Raw genomic sequence first — 18,632 nt, forward strand, 5'->3', positions numbered from 1 at the left:
AGATCCTTTCAGGAATAATATTTAAAGTTTGGAAAGTTGCCCTGTAAAAGAGGAAGTTGACTTTTTTTCTTTTAAAGTTTTATGTTTGGGACATAGGTTCTCAAAGCAGTTCAGGAAGTAGAATACCTGAAAATCATGGTATTCTTGTAAAACAAAGGTGAAATAGTTATGTTCTAAGTTTTCCAATACATTAAGTGCGTTGCTTTGTGCAAATTACATGGTACGTTGTACTAGATTTTGTTTTTGTTTTTGTTTTTGCGGTACGCGGGCCTCTCACTGTTGTGGCCTCTCCCGTTGCGGAGCACAGGCTCCGGACGCGCAGGCTCAGCGGCCATGGCTCACGAGCCCAGCTGCTCTGCGGCATGTGGGATCTTCCCGGACCGGGGCACGAACCCGTGCCCCCTGCATCGGCATGCGGACTCTCAACCACTGCGCCACCAGGGAAGCCCTGTGCTAGATTTTAATAGACAAGTGGTAGCAGGTGTAAAAGTTAAAATAACCTTTCATAGAAAGCTTAAAATTACGCAAGTCCTAGTTGTTTATATTTTTCTCTATGAATTGAGAAATTCAGTTTAGTAACTTAGTTTTAAAATTCATTGTCCCAAAAAGTAGAACAAGGACCAATGGGGAATAAAACTCAAAGAGGCAGATATACAGTTAAATATCAATAAAGGAACTTATAAATAGCCATTTGGTAATGGTTCCTCTCAGGTGGTCAATGCATAGTTATTGGAGGTCTTTAATCAGAGGTTTAGTGTGCACTTGTTACAAATGCTATAAAAGGATTTTTATTTTCAAAGAAAAGTTCTAAGCCCTTTTATTAACACTAAAATTTCATCATTTTGTTTGTGTACAAGAAGATAAAGTTTGGTTTGATTTAGACCAAAAGGGGGAGGTAAACAGAACACTAATAATAGGCTGATTTAAGAAGTCTGTGACACAAACATTGGCGTGCAACTTTTTAATTTTTCACACACCATTCATCTCTATTTAAAAACTTTTCCCTGAGGTTCATATTTTTTGTTGGGAAATAAGATTGCAATGCCTGTTCTTTATAATTACTTTACATACTTAAGTGTTCATTTCCTGTAAGAGTTTTATGCTTTGTGGTAAAAACTCTGAAGGGTATTTTTCTTCTCACTCAGCAGTCTTACTTCCTATTTCCTTCTAGTGTCTTTTGTCCATAATAATCTAAATACTTTAGTTCAAATTTTTGTTTTCAAAACCAGGAAAAGGCATAGTACTTAAAACTGTCTTCTGGCAATTTAAGTTTAAATCACACTTTTAGTTAATAGCTATAATTTAGCTACTTTGAATAGATCCCAAAGATTTTAGTAGTGAATGAAATTATTTTCATAGAAATGGTTTTGCAAAGTTCTGTGGCTATTGACTTTTTCTAAAAGTTGATTATATTAACACTATAAACATGTATATCCCCATTAGCACAATGTCTAACGTTAATTTTAAAGAAGAGGTAAAGTTGAATAAAATGTGGTTTTTCATTGTCTAGCTGAATATAGTACATTAGTTGAGTAGATTACTGAAGTCTCTATAAAATTTTGGTAACGAAGTAACCAACTTTGTTCTGAAAAGCAGCTGATATGTTTATATTTAATGCTTAAAATACATTTATTGAAAACTTGGTGTTCCATCTAATTTCTGGGGTAAGATGGCATGAACCTGGGAGTTGTTTAGGTGTAAAGCTTTCCCATATTCTTTTTTTTTTGGACATGGTTTCATTTTTTTTTTTAATTAATTAATTTTTGGCTGGGTTGGGTCTTCATTTCTGTGCGAGGGCTTTCTCTAGTTGCGGCAAGCGGGGGCCACTCTTCATCGCGGTGCGCGGGCCTCTCTCTGTCGCAGCCTCTCTAGTTGCGGAGCACAAGCTCCAGACGCGCAGGGCTCAGTAGTTGTGGCTCACGGGCCTAAATGCTCTGCAGCATGTGGGAGGATCCTCCCAGACCAGGGCTCGAACCCGTGTCCCCTGCATTAGCAGGCAGATTCTCAACCACTGCGCCACCAGGGAAGGCCCTCCCATATTCTTATAACTGCTTTATAGAGTATGCACTGATAAGTTTTTGTGAATTATTGCAAACCTGCGTCACTTTCCTTAAACCCTTAATTTACCCTTTCCACCTCTCCTTGACCTCACTACCTTTTTAAAAAATTGAATTATAATTGACCTACAACACTGTTAGTTCCAGGTGCACAACATAATTTAGTGACTTGGCATTTCTGTACATTACAAAATGATCACCATGATAAGTTTAGTTACCATTTGTCACTATGCAAAGTTATTACAATATTATTGACAGTATTCCTCATGCTTTACATTTATCCTCCTGACTCATTTATTTAGTAATTGGAAGTTTGTACCACTTAATTTCCTTCACCTGTTTCATTCCCCCACTCCCAACCCCCGCCCCTGACCTCCCCTCTGTTCTTTTTCTTCTTCTTTTTTTTAAAAAAAGATTTATTTATTTAGGCTGTGCTGGGACTTAGTTGTGGCATGTGGACTTCTTAGTTGTGGCATACGAAGTGTTAGTTGCAGCATGCATGCAGGATCCAGTTCCCCGACCAGGGATCGAACCTGGGCCCCCTGCACTGGGAGCATGGAGTCTTACCCACTGGACTACCAGGGAAGTCCCTCCCCTCTGTTCTTTATATCTGTGAACCTGTTTCTGTTTTGTTATATTTATTCATTTGTATTGCTTCTTAGGTTTCACATATAAATGAAATCATACGGTATTTCTCTGTCTGACTTATTTCAGTTAGTATAATAACCTCTAGGTCCATCCATGTTGTCCCAAATGGTGAGATTTCTTTTCTTTTTTTAATGGTTGAGTAATATTCCATTGTATGTATATACCACATCTTTATCCATTCATCTGTCAGTAGACACTTAGGTTGCTTCCATATCTTGGCTGTTGTAAATAATGCTGCAGTGAACATAGGGGTGCATGTATCTTGTCAAATTACTGTTTCCGTTTTCTTCACAAAAATACCCAAAAGTGGAATTGCTGGATCATATGGTAGTTCTATTTTTAATTTTTTGCGGAAAAAAATACTGTTTTCCATAGTGGCTGTATCAATTTACATCCTGCCAGCAGTGCACTAGGGTACCCTTTTCTCCACATCCTCACCAGCACTTGTTATTTGCTGTCTCTTTGACAATAGCCATTCTGACAGGTGTGAGGTGATACTTCATTGTGGTTTTGATTTGCATTTCCCTGCTGGTTAGTGATGTTAAGCATCTTTTCATGTGTCTGTTGGCCACTATACCTTCTTTTGAAAAATGCCATTTTTTAAATCAAATTGTTTTTTTGATATTGAGTTGTATGAGTTCTTTGTATATTTTGAATATTAACCCCTTATCAGCTGTATCCTTTACAAATATCTTCTCCGGTTCAGTAGACCACCTGCTCATTTTGTTGATGTTTGCTTTGCTGTACAAAAGCTTTTTAGTTTGGTGTAGTACCATTTATTTATTTTTGCTTTTGTTTCCCTTGCCTAAGGAGACATATTCAAAAAAATATTGCTAAGATTGATGTCAAAGAGCATACTGCCTGATTTGTTCCAAAAGTTTTATGGTTTCAGGTCTTACATTTAAGTCTTTAATTTATTTTGAATTTAATTGTGTATATGGTGAGAGAAAGTCCAGTTTGATCCTTTTTCATGTAGCTGTCCAGTTTTCCCAGCACCATTTATTGAAGAGGCTATCCTTTTCCCCATTATATATTCTTGCCTCCTTTGTCATAGGTTAATTCACCACGTAAGTGTGGGTTTATTTCTGGGCTGTCTGTTCTGGTCCATTAATTGATGTTTCTGGTTTTGTGCTGGTTCCATACTGTTTTGATTACTGTAGCTTTGTAGGGTAGTTTGAAATCAGGGCGCATGATACCTCCAGTTTTGTTCTTCTTTCTCAGGATTGTTTTGACTGTTGGGGGGGGTCTTTTGTGTTTCCACACACATTTTAGAATTGTTTGTTCTAGTTCTGTAAAGAATGCCTTTGGTGTTTTTTTTTTTTTTTTTTGACTGTGCTGCACAGCATGCGGGATCTTAGTTCCCTGAGCAGGGATCGAATCTGTGCCACCTGCAGTGGAAGCGCAGAGTCTTAACCACTGGACTGCCAGGGAAGTCCTGCCATTGGTATTTTGTTAAGGATTGTATTGAATCTGTAGATTGCTTTGGGTATTATGGCCATTTTAACAATATTAATTCTTCCAATCCATGAATACAGTATATATTTCCACTTGTGTCATCTTCACTTTCTTTCATCGGTATCTTATAGTTTCCCGAGTACAGTTCTTTTACCTGTATTGGTTAGATTTATTCCTAGGTATTTTATTATAATATCTTTGACACAACTGTAAATGGGATTGTTTTCTTAATTTCTCCTTCTGCCAGTTCTTGTTAGTGTATAGAAATACAACAGATTTCTATATATTAATTTTGTATCCTACTGAATTCATTTATTAGGTCTAACAGTTTTTTGGTGGCATCTTTAGGATTTTCTCTGTATCATATGTCATATGCAAACAGTGACAATTTTACTTCTTCCTTTCCAATTTGGATTCCTCTTCTTTTTCTTGTCCGATTGCTCTGGCTAGGACTTCCAGTTACCTTTTTTTTTTTTTTTTTTAAATAGTGAAGTTATGGTTATTCTTTGTATGCACTTGCCCACCTCAGATTTATTTGCCTCTTCTTTCTGGTTTGCAGGGAAGAGATATTCCTTCTCTTTTCTCAAACTTAACTCTTTCACCTCTTTTCTTGTTCCTGTCTCCCCAAAGTATTTTTTACGATTATTCTTCAAAGTGGAATTTGTACTTACTGCTTTTCCAGTCCCTCAACATCCTCTCTTGTTCCTACTATATTGCAGAAACTTGTTTCTGGTAGTATGAATACTAATTGCCAATCTAGTGACCATACTCACTGTCCATCCTTATTGCTTCATTTGCAACAATTGACCACGTTCCTTTCTTGAAACTTCTCTTGTATTGCCGTAGTTAAATCTACTTCCTAGTTTTCCTCCTGTAATCTTTGAATCGTTTTCCTTGTCTAGTTTCTAAATATAGGCACTCCCCCAAGGTTTTGTTTTTGGTTGTTTTTAATATATCTGTTCTCTCTCGGTCAGTGCTTTATTCTTGAGGCTCTGAGATAGAGTTTGAAAGCTACTGATCTAGACTCCTTGGCTGTCTATGGTTGAGATGCAGTGATGATTAATTTTATGTGTCAGTTTGACTGGGCTATGGGGTGCTCCGACATTTGGTCAAACATTATTCTGGGTATGTCTGTAATGATGCTTCTGGATGAAATTAATATTTGAATTTGTAGACTGAGTAAAGGCAGATTGCTCTCCCTAAAGTGGTGGGCCTCACCCTAACAGTTGAAGGCTTGAATAGAACAAAAGGGCTGACCCTACCACCAAAAAAGGGGAATTCCTTCAACTTGACTGCCTTTGAGTTGGAACATTGGGGTTTTTTCCCTGACTTTGGACTCAAACTGAAACATTGGCTTTTCCTGGGTCTTGAGCCTGCCATACTCAGACTTAGAACTATAACATCAGCTCTCTTGGGTCTCCTGTTTGCTGACTGCAGGTCTTGAGACTTGGCATCCTTTATAATCACATGAGCCAATTTCTTATAATAAATCTCTCTCTCTCCATTCATATGTGTATAAAGAGATGTCCCAGCTTGATGTCCAGTAGGTGCAGTCCCTTAGGTATTCCTCAGCCTCCTGAAGAGACTTTCCTTTTGATGGAACTTGGACCCAAAGTCCGTTTGGTTGGGATATTGCTCTGTCAGTGATCCATATAGATGCTGACAACAATTAGCAGAGAGAAATTTCCCTGTAGAAAAGTGCAGAAATTGGATGATTCCCAGTTCTTTGTCTTTAGCTCTGGAATAGAATTTTGTAATAGAGTATTTCTAGATGATGACCAAACATCTCCATGGATTTCCAAACCCAAAATATTTACTAGAGAACTCAGTATCTTCCCCCACAAACCTCTTTGTTTCATATATTGGATAATGACATTAGTGATTTTTTCTTATTATCATTTGCCTCTTTCATTCATTGAAAAATATTTGAGGGGACTTCCCTGGTGGTCCAGTGGGTAAGATTCTGCACTTTCAATGCAGGGGGCCCTGGTTGGGGAACTAGATCCTGAATACATGCCGCAACTAATAGTTTGTATGCCGCAACTAAGAAGTCCGCATGCCACAACTAAGAAGCCCACATGCTGCAACTAAAAGATCGCGTGTGCTATAATGAGCATCCTGCATGCCACAACTAAGACCCGGCAAAGCTGGGTCTTAAATAAATATTAAATAAATGTTTAAATATTTAAAAAAAAGAAAGGCTCTTATTTAAAAAAATTAAAAAAAAATTTGAGGACAAAATGTGTGGGCTACAAATATTAACCATTCACAGACCTCATCCTTAAAGAACTCGGGTTAGAAGGGGGAGACAAAATGTATGTGCATATAACTGCAGTATGTAATAGAAAGCCGGGAGTGCTGCATAAAAGTTTGTGCAAGATCAGTGGAGGAAAGAGATGATTTGATGCTTAAGTTGTTTGGAGTTTGAGGAAGGGATCAGGAGCAAGAGTTGAGGGAATAGGTGTGAAATTTTTTAAAAAATTGTTTTTGGTTCCAGAAAGAGTGGAAAAAAACAAAAAAATGCTAATGTTAATGTAAGGATGAAATCATTGGCAGCCCAGCTGTTTTTTACTTTGTGAGCAGAACATTTGTGTTAATTTTCCAGATTCTATTATTACCTTGATGTATGACTAGATAATTAGTTATTATAATCTATTTCTGTCACCATCAATTGAAACTTATAACTTGCTTGAAAGGAAGGACCTAATACATGAAAGGCACTGTAAAAAATACTTTTTTGATTTTAAAAAAAAAGCATCTAGAAATGCCACTAAGGAGATTCAAAATCTATTAATAAGTGGAACATGAAAAACAGACAGAGTTAAAGAAGGAAAGATGGTTACTAGGTCAACAAAAATACGAATTTTTTATAGCATTGCTCCTGCAAAGGTCACAATGCTGTTTTTCTCTCGTGTTTTAAAGGTTTTTTTTTCAGGAGACTTTGTTGTGAGGTACTAGAATGGCATAGTGAATAAGTTAGGTTGCCTGGGTTGAAATCCTAACTCTGATTATATTAGTCATGTGACCTCATGTGCCTCGTTAACTTCTCTGTGCCTCATTTTTTAATCTGTAAAATGGGGATAATAGTAATGTTACCCACCTACTAGAGCTTTGTGAGAAATAAATAATATATACATACATATATATATATATACACACACACACATACATACATGACTAAATTTCTTACAGCAGAACCTTACATGTAAGAAATGCTCAGTAATTGCTAGATATATTTTTGTGTGGTAAAATACATATAACAAAATTACCAGATTAACCATTTTAAGGTGTACAGTTCAGTGGTATTAAATATATTCACATTGTTGTGCAACCATCACCACCAACCATCCCCATAACTTTTCATCTTGTAAAACTGAAACTCTATACCCATTAAGTAGTAACTCTCCATTCTCCCCTCCCCCTGGCCCCTGGCAACCACCATTCTACTTTCTGTCTTTATGATTTTGAATACTCTTAAGTACCTCATATAAGTGGAATCATATAATATTTGTCATTTTGTGACAGTCTTATACACTTATAATGTCCTCAAGTTTCATCCATATTGTAGCATATTGTAAAATTTTCTTTATTTTTAAGGCTGAATAATATTCCACTGTATACCTCAGTTTGCTTGCTTTTCCATTCATCTGTTGGTTTATACTTGGATTGCTTCCATGTTTTAGCTATTGTGAATAATGCTGCTATGAACATGGGTGTAAAAATATCTCTTTGATACCTGCTTTCAATTCTTTTGGGTATAGACCCAGAAGTAGAATTGCTGGGTCATATGGTAATTCTATTTTTAATTGTTTGAGAAACCACCACATCGTTTTACACAGAGGCTACACCATTTTACATTACTACCAACAGTGCCCAAGGGTTCCAGTGTCTCCACATCCTTGCCAACATTTGTTGTTTTCTGTTTTTTTGTTTGTTTGTTTTTGTGGTACGCGGGCCTCTCACCATTGTGGCCTCTCTCGCCGCGGAGCACAGGCTCCGGACGCGCAGGCTTAGCGGCCATGGCCCACAGGCCCAGCCGCTCCGGGGCACGAACCTATGTCCCCTGCATCGGCAGGCGGACTCCCAACCACTGCGCCACCAGGGAAGTCCTGTTTTTTGTTTTTTTTGTTTTTTTGTTTTTTTGTGTTTTTTTTTTTTTGCGGTACGCGGGCCTCTCACTGTTGTGGCCTCTCCCGTTGTGGAGCACAGGCTCCGGACGCGCAGGCTCAGCGGCCATGGCTCACGGGCCCAGGCGCTCCGCATGTGGGATCTTCCCGAACCGGGGCACGAACCCGTGTCCCCTGCATCGGCAGGCGGACTCTCAACCACTGCGCCACCAGGGAAGCCCTGTTTTTTGTTTTTAATAGTAGCTATCCTAGTGAGTGTGAGGTGGTATCTCACTGTAATTTAGATATTATTTTTAATAATAATAATAATTAGAAAAATACTTATTTTATAGAATCAGATATTAATTATGAAAATTACTGCTGTTCTTTTTAGGAGACAGTTGAAGGAACTACATAGTGCCTTATATTTTTTCATTGTTTTATGATTGCTATGGCAAATTCATTGGTTCTATGGAAGTAAATTTTAACTTGTTTTTAGAGGGAGCAGAACATTTAACAAATTGAACCAATGGTTCGGTTCCTTATGAACTGGATATAAAGTTTTACAAAAATATGAAATTCAGTTAAATTTGATTCTTGTCTTCAAGGAGCTTTCACATTAGGACAAATATAAAACAGGATGTAATGATACCGGTGTTTGGTTCAGACTAAGTACTTAGAAATTCTAGGAGGGAAGAAATGCTTCATACTGAATATTCATAGAAGACATTGTAGATGAAGTGGCATTCCATTGGGCCTTAAAAAATTAATAGATCTTTGACTTGTGTTGTGAGGGAAGGTTAGGAGGAAGACATTGAAGACAAACAGATTCAGAGGCAAGATAGTTCAGTTTGTGTTTCATAGGAACAGGATATGAGTCAAACTAACTTGGACATAATATTCACTTGGGAAGTTCTGGGAAATACTATTGGATTAGATTGTGGCAAACTTGGAGTGGCAAACCAGAGGATTTCTTTAGAAATATAAAAATCCATTTTTCAGGTAGTATGCTCTATTTGCTACGATACTTGTTTATGTAACACAGATTAACTTCTGTAATTGGTAAATATGGGATTGATGTCAGTATAATGGGGAGGTAGCATTCGTTCAAAAATAATCTTTCCCAGCATATCAACATTTCAAAGCAATCTAGAACAAACTCTCATAGTTAAAGGGAATATCTTAGTAATGCAGGAAAATATTAGGAAAACACTGAAAGTTCTGCAGAAGTGAAAATGGTGGCTACAAGAACAGTTCCACATTTCACAGGGTTAAGCATTCTGATGAAACAGTAAGTGCAGACAGAGAAGCTGAGAAGACATTTCTGTTTGCATTAAGAACTTTGGTGAAGAAGTGTACATCCTGGGGTATATTTTTAACTTCATTGAAATTGGTCTTCGCTAGAAGCAAATGCCCTTCAGAATCCATATAACAAATTAGGAAGCAGGAGCTCCAGGGTTTAAGGAGGCTTCAGAGGATCAAAGACCATAATTCAAGGTGCAAATTCAAGTGGAGATTTAACTGCACTAGTGTTTCTGTAAAGACTTATTGTTTTAGTTAGGGCTTTGATTACACTTTTTTTTTTTTTTTGTGGTACGCGGGCCTCTCACTGTTGTGGCCTCTCCTGTTGCGGAGCACAGGCTCCGGACGCACAGGCTCAGTGGCCATGGCTCACGGGCCTAGCCGCTCTGTGGCATGTGGGATCTTCCTGGACCAGGGCACGAACCCGTGCCCCCTGAATCGGCAGGTGGACTCTCAACCACTGCACCACCAGGGAAGCCCGATTACACCGATTTTTGAGTAGTCTGCCTTAACTCTGTTTTTCCCATGAGCTCTGTTATTTGTAGTAGCGATTTTTCTAGAACTCAGGGCTGGCCACTTCCCCATGTACATATCACATTCTAGCAGAAGGGGCTCTGCCACATTATAAAAGCAGTAAATTAGTAAAGGAGTTGTCCTGAATTTTCAGTTTAATTTTCTGACAAAACCTTGTTTGTCATGGTTATGGAAATCCATTACAACTCTTGAAATTTATACACTATGTTCTCATTCACTCAAGTTTTAATTGAGAATGTTCCCATTTTAATTTTAAAGGAAATTTACATTTGGAATTTGTGCTAAATCAAGTATTTTTACGTAGTAAGTCAAAACACCTCTAAATGGACTCTGCTGCTTGGCTGTGCTTGGGTAGTGAATTTATCTTCCTAAATGTTGCACACAAATTTTGATCAGACATAAACTTAACTTTTGAAGGAATGTCAGGGTGTTTGTACAAGTTTATTAACATAGAAAATGCCCACTAACTCCTAAAACTCATTCTCTTATATAAAGAACCAGATGCTTTCTTGGAATTTGAGACCTAAGTTGAATATATAGAATTCCTGGTTTATTAGAGGAGTCCCAAATGGGCTTGATATCTTCATTTTCTTAAAACAGAGCCTAGTCCTTTAATTTCATTCAGCTGTTAACTTTCTGAAGTGTTCATTTCTGGAAGATTTTGAATGGAAATGTCTTTAGCGTTCCATTCTTATTGACTGATACAAAGTACAGCCTATTTCTACTTTTTTTTTCCATCTACACATGTTTTTATTTTTATTCAACTATAAGCAAGTAGCAGAATTAACACAACATTCAGCAACTCCAGACCAGCTTTTCTTACACCGACGAGTGATCAATTTAACACGTACAGACTTTCGGATTTCTGATGACCTCTCACTCAGCCCCGCAGCTCATCTAGATGGCCAAGCTTTAACAGCAAAGTGACTCTCTCCCTATTGCTTTTTCCAGTATTGCTCTTTAAAGGAACCAGAGCGGGACACTGACAGCCAATAACCAGCCTGAGATGTATCACGTTGGGGGCTAGTGGACATGCCAGCCCCTGGTTGTCTTAGTGAGAGACAGGGCCCTGAAAACAAATGCCAGAAGATGCCATCACACACAGCCCTGGGCTCGGGCTCACAAAGGCAGAGGCAATCAATCTTTTCGTTTTTTCAACCTCCCTTAAAGATTCTTTGATGCTCTGTTCTAATACTGCAGACCTCGTCTTTTTACCAGAATTTTTTTCCTCTTTAACGTCTGGGTTGTTATATTAACATTTTGATGACCCCATCCTAGTACCAAAGTATCCCCCACCAAAACGGAGTTCAAATTTGATCAAAACATAAACCCCCTAGAATTATAGAGAACAGGCAGAAGGAAAAGACACCCTAAACCTAAATCTTACTGCTCAGGCCTCAGGGCAGGGGGAAGAGAAGAAATCTACATGCATCACTAAACTGAAACACTGCTTGGGAACTCTGGGATGATGTCCATCTCCTGGCTTTCCTCTGCTTCCCAGACAGCTGCTCGTAGAGTTTGGGCACATAGTCATCCCATTTGGCCTGGTAACACGTGCCGGCCCCTGGAGCCCCGAGCTCATACTTTTTGCAGAAATTCGCCACCTTGAATCTGCCACCGTGGTCTCCAGATCTGTTGCTGAGAATGGGCTCATCACACTTCAGTGGCCTGTCCTGCTCGTAAACCAGCCAGATGTAGTAGTGAAGGCCTGTGCCCTTGGGAGGCCCAGAGCCCACATAATCGGAGAGGACTGTGCCGCTGCTGATGTCGTTCCCCTTCATGTTGACCACTAGGAAATGGTGCCATTCCCTGTATTTGGGGTCCTTCCTGCTGGGAGCATCCGGGTCTGTCAAGACCAAAATATACAGTTTACCTGGATGAAGGCCATCCCATGCAATGCTGGTGGGCCAGTTCTTCACCTGCGTGGGTGTCAGCACTTTACCCAGCTCGTCAACCTCTGCCCCGCCGTATTTGACCTGCAGTGGGTGCTGCGGCCTCTCATCCACTTCCTGCAGGCTCAAAGGCCCAGACTGCTTGTTGAGGTCCACGAGCATCACGGAGCCAAGGGGGGCGGACAGCAGGGAAAGCAGCGGGAGGACTCAGTGCAGGGTAGTAGTCCAGACTCCCAGGCCTATTTCTACTTCTGAGCAAGTAAAACCAATGAACTTTAAAATAAGGCTTGGGACTTCCCTGGCGGTCCAGTGGTTAAAGATTGCGCTTCCAATGCAGGGGGCGCAGGGTAATCCCTGGTCAGGGAACTAAGATCCCACATGACATGCGGCCTGGCCAAAATTAAAAAAAAAAAAAAGACTTAGTTGGCATTACTTTTACAAAGATAGAAATCCATACTTTAAAACTTTGTTACTGATATGATTTATTTTACCTCCATATTTTTGTACATGTTTTTATAAAAATGTGTTTGTGCTATATGCTATTTAGCGTTTTGGGGATCTTTTACTTTTAAAATAAAAACACTCTTTTTCATTACAGAAAGGCCCAAATGGGACCAGTACTTTGCCAGCTGAAAGTTCTCTTCTACAAGAAATTGAAGTACAGAATGAGGAAGTGGCAGCTTTTTGTCAATCCATTACAAAGTAAGGAATTTTTCTTTATAAAGATGATTTTTTATTAAGTAATTTTTTAAAATTTATCTTAACCAGCTTAGTGCTACTAATTACAAAATTTTTTAAGTTTTAACTATTTTCTCCCTGTGGCTAAAATGTCAAAACAATCAGTTAATTGGTACATTAACACAAACTACAGTTGAACCTGTTAGTGTTCTGAGTATTTAGAAGAAAAAATTGAGGTCAGACAGTAGATTTCTGATAGTCTATTACCGAGGGAGAATATGGCTTAAACATAGAAGTTTCATTAGAATTAGAAAATGCCTTTTTTTTTTTTTTTTTGCGGTACGCAGCCCTCTCACTGTTGTGGCCTCTCCCATTGCGGAGCACAGGCTCCAGACACATAGGCTCAGCGGCCATGGCTCACTGGGCCCAGCCGCTCTGCGGCATGTGGAATCTTCCCGGACCAGGGCATGAACCCGTGTCCCCTGCATCAGCAGGTGGACTCTCAACCACTGCGCCACCAGGGAAGCCCAGAAAATGCCTTTTTTTTTTTTTTATGGCTGTGCTGGATCTTCATTGCTGCACACGTTGAGGTGCGTGGGCTTCTCACTGCAGTGGCTTCTCTTATTGCGGAGCACGGGTTCTAGGTGCACAGGCTCAGTAGTTGTGGTGCGTGGGCCCTACAGCGCACAGGCTTCAGTAGTTGTGGCGTGTGGGCTTAGTTGCTCCATGGCATGTGAGATCTTCGCGGACCAGGGATCAAACCCATATCCCCTGCGTTGGCAGGCGGATTCTTAACCACTGGACCACCAGGGAAGTCCCTGCCTTTTTTGCCTTTATAGGGAGACTTAGTTTTGCCATAAACTTTCTAGCATTCAAAATATTGTCCTACTTAGAATTAAGAGATGATATAACAAGCAAGATTAGAGGAGCAAATATATTTTCTGAAGGTTAGAAAAATGCATTTCTAAAATGTTCTTTTAATCCTAAATGTGTCCAGTGTTCTTAATACATGAAGAAACTGAGACTCAGAGAAGTTACCTACCAAAGTTTACTCAGCTAGTCTGTAACAGAGCGAGGTCTCCATTACCTCTGGTTTGGTGTGTTTTCTTTCCATCATTTCACTGTATTAGTGAGGACTTCTGTTATGAGTGCAAGAAACCCATCTTAAACTAGCATAAATCAAGGAAGGTTATGTATTGGTTCACAAACCCGTATAGCAGAAAGAGGGAGGATGGGGCAGAGCTCAGTGACAGCAAGATCCAGGAATTCACACACTGTAATTGATCCCTACTCCCTTTGGACTCTTCTTCTTCCTCCCTTTTCTCCCTGGGCCCTTTCACCATGCATGTTGGCTTCTACTAGAGATGGAGTTTTGAAGGCAGGGAATATAACCACCGATAGCTTAGACTTTGATATTCTAATGGTCTTGTTAACAGAAAGGAGAGAGTCCTTTCAGTCAGCACCAGATAGAAAAATCCCACGGAAGGAGGGAGTGGAACAACAAACATTGTGGCCAACTGGATGAGATCTGTTATCAAAAGAAGGAAAAGTAGGGACTTCCTTGGTGGTACAGTGGTTAAGAATCCGCCTGCCAATGTAGGGAACACAGGTTCGATCCCTAGTCCGGGAAGATCCCACATGCCACGGAGCAACTAATCCGTGAGCCACAACTAGTGAGCCTGCATGCCACAACTACTGAAGCTCACACACCTAGAGCCCGTGCTCCGCAGCAAGAGAAGCCACCGCAATGAGAAGCCTACCCACTGCAACAAAGAGTAGCCCCCGCTCTCGGCAACTAGAGAGAGCCCGTGCGCAGCAACAAAGACCCAATGCAGCCAAAAACAAACAAATAAATAAATTTATTTTTTAAAAAAAGAAGGAAAAGTAGATCACTACTGGGAGATTTATTCTGAATCCAGTATTTTCCCCAGTGTGGTTTAAGCAAAGCAGAGTTTGGGGTTCCCAGATCATTTTCGAGTATATTCATCATTTTTATGATATGGGACTTATTATATTTAACTAGATTTTCTAGACTATTGGTAACATTTCATTAAAATTCTATCTTCTTGTGTGTCACCTTTTAACCAGCATTCCTTTTCTTCAGGATACCTTAGGGAAAAAAAAGAAGAAAAATATCAGTAGAGTCACTTTTTCTTTCCTGAAAAGGTTACTCTTTTTTTTTTTTTTTTTTTTTTTTTTGGCGGTACGCAGGCCTCTCACTGCTGTGGCCTCTCCCGTTGCGGAGCGCAGGCTCAGCAGCCATGGCTCACGGGCCCAGCCGCTCCGCGGCATGTGGGATCTTCCCGGACCGGGGCACAAACCCGCGTCCCCTGCATTGGCAGGTGGACTCTCAACCACTGCGCCACCAGGGAAGCCCAAAGGTTACTCTTAACTGTGTTTTTAAAACTCATATTTTTCAGTAGACGTTTAAAATAGAAGAGACATTTAGGTGACTGAGAATGCAAATTGCATGTGTTAGAAATTACCTGTGCCTTTATTCCATTATACCATTATGTATGTGTGGTTAACAGTTTAGAAATAATCTTTTATCTTAATGGTTTGGTATTAATCTGGTATGTGTTTTATCTTAATGGTTTGGTATTAATCTGATATGTGTTCATCGAGTTTTTAAAATTTTCTTTCCAAACAAACCTTGTCTATTAGACTGTGTTGAGTGACTATTGCATTTAAGCTTTGCATGTTGAGAAATTAGGCTCTCTGTGATCTGCCTTTTTTTTCTGCATTTGAATCTTAGTGTTATTTACACAAACTCTGCCACTAAGCTAAAATGATCATTTTTATTTATGTGTGCACACGCGCGCGCACACACACACACACAAATGGCTTCTGTAATATTAAAACCTCAGATGAACTAGAGACAATGAATTCTTTTTGTAATTTATTTCTGTTAGAGTGGGATTGCAACAAATGTTTCAGAGAAGTAAGAGGGAGAGGTGTTTTTGAAGCCATGTTCTAGAAAATTCTTTCATTCCCCTCTGACCTTGGAGATTGGAGTCAGGAGAAGTCTTGATGTCTTGAAGAAATTAATGTCACTTTCTATTTTTTCCAGTGTGCAGATTTTAAAAACAAGTGTTTATACTCTTAGTAAATGCCTCATTTTTTGAAATCTCCTAAAATGATTAATTTCATTATTTTAATTCAGCTATGACATTAGTGTAAGATTGTCAGGATGATATTTGTTTACAGTTAAGCCTACTTCTAGGCCTTGTTTTTTTTTGCTTCTGTGAAATCAGGGAGTTGCACTAGTGATCTCAAGGGTCACTTTCAGTTTAAAGTTCTGTAAAATACTTTGAATCGGGACATTTAATTATTACTGCATTTTTCTTGTTTTTATTTCTTTTATTTCTTTCCTTTCACACTCATCATAATTGACAAAACTTGCTGTATCTACTAGTTACATAGGTCCAGAGAAAGTTCTCAGAGGAATGTTAGATACCAGTGGAAATTTTTTCTGCTTCATTTGTGGTCCCCTAGGGTAAGATGAAAAACTACACTTTACACTTGTCATTCTGAATAGCCTTTAATTTCCTTTCCTCATATATGGTTCCAATGTAATATTTATATTCTACAAAAATGTCTTGATCCCAAGGATTCCCTGTAGGTTTTTACCTCTGCATTTAGTTAATTTTATTCTAAATGACGCTGACTCAAGTTTCTTATAAAGTAGTGTCAATTCAATTAAAAACCCTCATTTTTTAAAATAAATTTATTTTTATTTTTAATTTATTTTTGGCTGCATTGGGTCTTTGTTGCTGTGTGCGGGGTTTCTCTAGTTGTGGTGAGCAGGGGCTACTCTTTGTTGCAGTGCGCAGTCTTCTCACTGCCGTGGCTTCTCTTGTTGCGGAGCATGGGCTCTAGGTGCACGGGCTTCAGTAGTTGTGTGGCACGCAGGCTCAGTAGCTGTGGCTCGCGGGCTCTAGAGCACAGGCTCAGTAGTTGTGGCTCAGGGGCTTAGTTGCTCCGTGGCATGTGGGATCTTCCCCGGGCCAGGGCTCGAACCCACATCCCCTGCATTGGCCGGTGGATTCTTAACCACTGTGCCACCAGGGAAGCCCAAAACCCTCATTTTTATATGTAACTTTTTATCACTAGAATTTTTGTCCAGTAAATTCTTGTTTTCTGAACTGTCATCAGGAATTTCTGATTTTCCTTTTATCATCCTTAAGGATTTCTGAAAATTGAAGGCTTCCTTGGATATAGATAAAGTTCTTTACCGTTTTATATATTAGTTAGCTACGTGATTTGCTGTGAGTATCTTATTTCATGTGGTATTTCTTGTTTCATAGGAAACAAGAATACCAAGTATGTGAGAAACAATAAAAAATCTTAGGCTGGGTCCTGTGAAGGTCTTGTCATTGTGTTACAGAGGGGTAAGCTTGGCAGCAATCAAATATTTGAAGGTAATGTGTCCATATCTAAAGGTGCATTTCCAACATCAATTTAAGTTTATTACTTTCTATTACCTTTTTTTCAATTACATTTCTTTTTAATATTGGATCCTTTGTGGCACTTAAGATCACAGTGCAGAAACCAGATTTATTCATTTATTCATTTATTTGACGAGATGCTTATAACGCTTACCATGTACTAGACACTGTTCTGAGTGTCCTTATAAACTTAATTCACATAATTCTCACAACAACCCCATGAAGTTAGTAGTAGTATTACCCCCATTTTATAGAAGAGGAAACTGAAGCAACAAGGAGATTGAATAACTTGCCTAAGATTACACAGCTAGTAAGTAGTACAAACAGGATTTAAACTTGGGAAGTCTGACTCTAGCAGTAGTGCACAAATAGTTACACTTGCTGCCTGCCTCTCCAGAACCTTTCTTATTGTCAACTCAAACTATTTTATTCTGTTCCTATAACTTGATTATTTTAATCTCTACAGAGCGAATAGATAAAACTTCCAGCATTCATTCCGTTTATAGCCCTGTGAAAAGCAGATGGGAGAAGTGGAGTTTGTCTTCTAACTTCCAGAAAAAAGTCAGTTAAGGGAAGCCCACAGGCTTAAAGAAGGCATCAAATCCTCCTTTGTCTTCAGATAATAGAAGTGCTATCTGGAGATGAGCCATACACCTGCCTTATATATTTAAATTTAAACTATTTTGCTACTATGAATACCAAGAACACTTCACAGGCAATTTTTTTTGCCATTCCCTAAGTCTTAGAAATCACTTTGAGGGAATAAAGGCCTCATAGCACTGTAAAAACCCATTGTCTATGTTTTTCTATCATGCTAACAACCAAAAACTGTGTAGGAAAAAGGATGTCAGAAAAAAAGATTTTAAAAAGACAACAAACTTTTCATCCCTCTGGCAATTACAATTTAGGTCTATCACCTGTATTGTCAGTGGTTCATTAAAAATGTACATTTTGTGAAATTATACTGTTTAGCCAAAAATCTGAAGCAGAGAACCTCATTTAATGCTGTGTATCCAGTGTGTGTTTTGTTGATGTTGATAGTGTTACCAAAGCGGTCCTGGCAGTACTTAATCTCTTTCCTTGGATTCTGTTTTTCAAAAGGCAAATGCCGGTGTTTTGGAGTTTTGACAGGGGTCCATTCATTGCATTTCTCCTGAGCTGCTCTAGAATTGGACAGTAACACAGAATTGAATGGCTATAAGCATGCAAAGCCTTGTTCAGAGCTCTCAAATGCAGCTTTCAAAAAAAGAATTTAATTTCTTGTTTTTTGTGAATAGATTGAAGACCAGTTTTCCATATACCAATCACTGCACAAATCCAGGCTATTTGTTAAGTCCAGTCACAGTGCAAAGAAACATATGTGGAGAAAATGCTAGCGTGAAGGTCTCCATTGAAATTGAAGGATTTCAGCTACCAGTTACCTTTACATGCGATGGTAGGTTCATAGTTCCCCAACGATCTTGTTTTGCTCTGATTAGGGAGAAAATGTTTAAAATGTTAATGTTATCATTC

At 39.0% G+C, this 18,632-nt stretch overlaps 2 protein-coding genes across 2 annotated transcripts in view; one reads left to right on the forward strand and one right to left on the reverse strand.

Annotated features, from left to right (window-relative positions):
• The window catches only part of PIK3C2A (phosphatidylinositol-4-phosphate 3-kinase catalytic subunit type 2 alpha), a 105,070-nt gene that overhangs the window by 35,105 nt on the left and 51,333 nt on the right, over positions 1-18,632 (forward strand). The window contains exons 3-4 of the mRNA XM_079928496.1: positions 12,593-12,696; positions 18,398-18,555. Of these exons, the coding sequence (XP_079784622.1) occupies positions 12,593-12,696; positions 18,398-18,555 (262 nt within the window). The remainder of the gene's footprint in view (positions 1-12,592; positions 12,697-18,397; positions 18,556-18,632) is intronic.
• On the reverse strand, positions 11,159-12,172 carry LOC307190583 (phosphatidylethanolamine-binding protein 1-like). Its single transcript, XM_079929835.1, has one exon. The coding sequence runs from the start codon at positions 12,154-12,156 to the stop codon at positions 11,500-11,502; it is 657 nt and encodes a 218-aa protein (XP_079785961.1). The 5' UTR covers positions 12,157-12,172; the 3' UTR covers positions 11,159-11,499.

This window comes from Stenella coeruleoalba (assembly GCF_951394435.1).
Source record: "Stenella coeruleoalba genome assembly, chromosome: 8".
Classification (NCBI taxonomy): domain Eukaryota; kingdom Metazoa; phylum Chordata; class Mammalia; order Artiodactyla; family Delphinidae; genus Stenella; species Stenella coeruleoalba.